General features: G+C 37.2%; 1 protein-coding gene across 1 annotated transcript in view; it reads left to right on the top strand.

The window, feature by feature from the left end:
- Window positions 1–1,102: 1,102 nt before the first annotated feature.
- The window catches only part of LOC137807406 (uncharacterized), a 2,326-nt gene continuing 186 nt past the window's right edge, over window positions 1,103–3,242 (top strand). Inside the window, exons 1-5 of the mRNA XM_068608040.1 lie at window positions 1,103–1,292; window positions 1,399–1,592; window positions 1,934–2,018; window positions 2,903–2,968; window positions 3,108–3,242. The exon at window positions 3,108–3,242 is cut by the window's right edge and continues 186 nt beyond it. Of these exons, the coding sequence (XP_068464141.1) occupies window positions 1,209–1,292; window positions 1,399–1,592; window positions 1,934–2,018; window positions 2,903–2,968; window positions 3,108–3,200 (522 nt within the window). The 5' untranslated portion in view covers window positions 1,103–1,208 and the 3' untranslated portion in view covers window positions 3,201–3,242. The remainder of the gene's footprint in view (window positions 1,293–1,398; window positions 1,593–1,933; window positions 2,019–2,902; window positions 2,969–3,107) is intronic.

Consider the following 3,242-nt stretch of genomic DNA (forward strand, 5'->3'; position numbering starts at 1 on the left):
TCCGTAGAAGGAAAATGGCTTATGGATATCATCATCCGGAATAAGGTTTTGCATTTCGGATGTACATATCCGAAAGAGTTAAATGTGTTATGGATATGGGGATGCGGAAGTATACACACAACCTTCCATACGAAGCCATCCGCAACACATAAATCACTTCCGGATAAGAAAATCCAGAAGTAAAAAATCACTTCGCATAAAAGTATCCAGAACGCACAGGGCATGTTAAAACTCATCTTGTCTTCTTCGATGTTCTCTGTCATTGTTGAACTCCCTCACAGACAATTCCTCAGTGACCACAACAATGAACGTCCTTCACTCCTAGGTTCGTGTTCGTTGAAGGGCTTGTTCAAGTGAAGTTTTCACTGCCTCAGAGGAGAAATGCGAACGGGAGAATGGAAAACGACGGTATCTGCTGGGTTGAGTGCGAAAACGAATGAGGCGGTGGCGGCTGCTGTCTTGCCTGCGAAAATGAAGGAGGTTGGGTGCAGATTTCACTTAACCTAATTTCAATTTCTTTAAGGGCATTTTAGTATTTTTGCATACACAATTGGGTGTCAGTCTAAATTGATTGGGTGCACGGAGAATCAGCCATGTTTAATTGTAGAGCCCAATTAAGTGTGATGGGCTAGAAGGCCCATTATTGAAGCTTGAGTGTTACTGTTTTCTGGACTATTTCTTCCTGCACCTCCATGTATTCTTCTCACATCTCCATAAATTTTTGATATTCCAAAAATGTTTCTCTATAATATTTCAGATTATGTAATCCGAAAGTATTTTCCCAAATTCATAATTAGCTTATGGATTATGTAATCTGGAAGCCTTACACAATCCGGAAGTCTAAATTAGCTTTCGGATTATGTAATCCGAAAACTTTTTTTTAAATGCGTGTCTGGATTACATAATTCGAAAGGTACCCTCAAATCTAGACTTTCGAAGTATATAATCCGGAATACTATTTTTTAAAAATATATTCCATATTACATAATTTATAAGTTATTTCCCAAGATTAACTTCCAGATTATATATAATCCAGAATATGGAAAAGGATAAAAATGTATTTTATTGTTTTATATGGTGTGACAGAATAACATATATGGAGGTGCAAGTAGAAAGAGTCAGTGTTCTGTTCCAGCAAATTCAAACGCAGAAGCAGAATCAGAAGTGCAGTAGCGCGTGGTTGTTTGAGGAACAAGAGGAAGAGAACAATGGCGAATCAGGGCGCTAAGAAACGCAAAGAAGAGAATGCTCGTCACATGGCTAGGCTCCGCCAAGTCATCATCGCCTGCAACGTGCTCTCTCTTATTCTCTTAAATTGTGATTGTCGCAACCGATTTTTTGTTCGATACTGTCGATTGAGGACCTAATTCTATGGTTTTCTTTTCAATTGATATATAGGTTATTTATGTGTTGCTAAGAATGTTGGTGTTCCATTCGAGTTTCACCTGGAAGCACTGGATTGGGTTGATTTTGACTTCTTTGGCATATGTTATTCCCTATCAACAGCTCGCAAAGATGGCAACTCCTGCTTACGCTGAAGATGGTGAACTTTTAGATGGTGGGTTTGATATGTCTACAGGCGGAGTTTGTGGGTATGCCTTTATTGTTCTTTCGTTTTCAGCTACTTCCCGTGTTGATTGCTGATGTATCTGGGATATCTGTGTTCCATGATTCTTCTTAGTTTTGTGTTTTTTGTTGTTGGGATTGATATTAGGCCCCTCTCAGATGTTAAAAAATACACGGTCATCCGATCACAGAACATAATGTGTTCTGAGTTTTTTCACTTTTTATAATAACCACCCACCTAAAGGTATAAGTACATAAACTGTGATATGGGTAAAATTGTTTTATGATGTCAGTGTGTAACCATTAAATTCCCTCTCTTCATATCTTCTGACTTGGTGTATGATGTTCATTATTAATCTTTTTGCAGATACTTACACGATGTTATCTACATAACATGTTTTGTGCAAGTCATGTCCATTATCTCTGGAAAGTTCTGGTTTGCATATCTAGTGGTAAGGCTCTGCTCACAAATGTGTCATAACTTTAGAATATAGGTTTTGTAATTTTTAATGTTATAGTTCTTTGCTAGAGCTACTTCAAACAGTCTTGTATCCATAAAGAGAGGTTTATTGTACTCTATCCTTAGCTGTGTGCATTTGTATGTACTGTGGCCATCTTGTTTTGCAGTTAGAATAGGTGTGCTTATACCCTAGGGAAGAGTACTTTCCAAGAAAGAGAGGTAGTCAGAGGGAACAAATTCCTTAGAAGTGCATGTTGTGTATTCTCTATACCGGAAAACAATCAATCTACAATTGGAGAGACTGGAATGCTAAAGAGAGGAGCTGCCAAAAATAGTGTCATTTATCACTAATCCGCCTACGAAACACAGTTGGCAAATAATTGAGTTTCTTAAGCATGTTGGCCAAGGTTCAGTTCCTAGTCATGTGTATAGAAAACACTTTGTTAGAGACCAGTTCACTTTGGTGGTCTCTGTCTCAAAAGATTAGTCTGTTAGCTAAAGAGATGTCCATGTGGTGCCCACACAAATAATTTTACACTACCCATCAATCAAGTGTTAAAAATTGTTTTCTAAAATAATTTGCACTACCCATCAGTCAATTTCTCTTCCAAAATCTAAGTCTACATTTTTTCCAAAACCAGTACTTTAGATGCCAAAAAACAAAAGCAGGTGAGATATGTTTTATCATTTTCTTCAGTTTTCATTTTTTTTCCAACCCTTCTCTGAATCCCACGTCTGGTGTCTTGTATCGCTTTCTTTCTACTAGTTATCTGAACAAATTTGTTTAATTGTATACAAATAAAACATTTTCTTAAATTTGAAATCAAACATAACCAAATCTGTGACATAATTTTGCTTTTGCTTGGCATTTTCTAGATACCGGCTTTTGGAGCATACAAGTCCTTTGGCTTCATTAAAGGATTTTTGCCACAAGGTTCAGAGGTACGGTCAGCTTGTTGATCAATGTTCATCTCAGACCACAAAAAAATAACCATAGACCTTGTTGTTCAATGTTTACTTTCAGCCACAAAAGAACCATAGACCTTAGTAATTTAAATTTTGTATTTCTTCTGTGAATTAGGAATCATTTGAAGATGAAAAGACCCGCAAGAAAAGGGAAAAGATGGAGAAGAAGGCATCCAGACCCAAGTTTGTGAAGACAAGAACTAGATAGTTTGTTTCAGTGTACGCACCCAGATACACTGTAACCCAATAT

Source organism: Phaseolus vulgaris, chromosome 3 (genome assembly GCF_000499845.2).
Source record: "Phaseolus vulgaris cultivar G19833 chromosome 3, P. vulgaris v2.0, whole genome shotgun sequence".
NCBI lineage: Eukaryota > Viridiplantae > Streptophyta > Magnoliopsida > Fabales > Fabaceae > Phaseolus > Phaseolus vulgaris.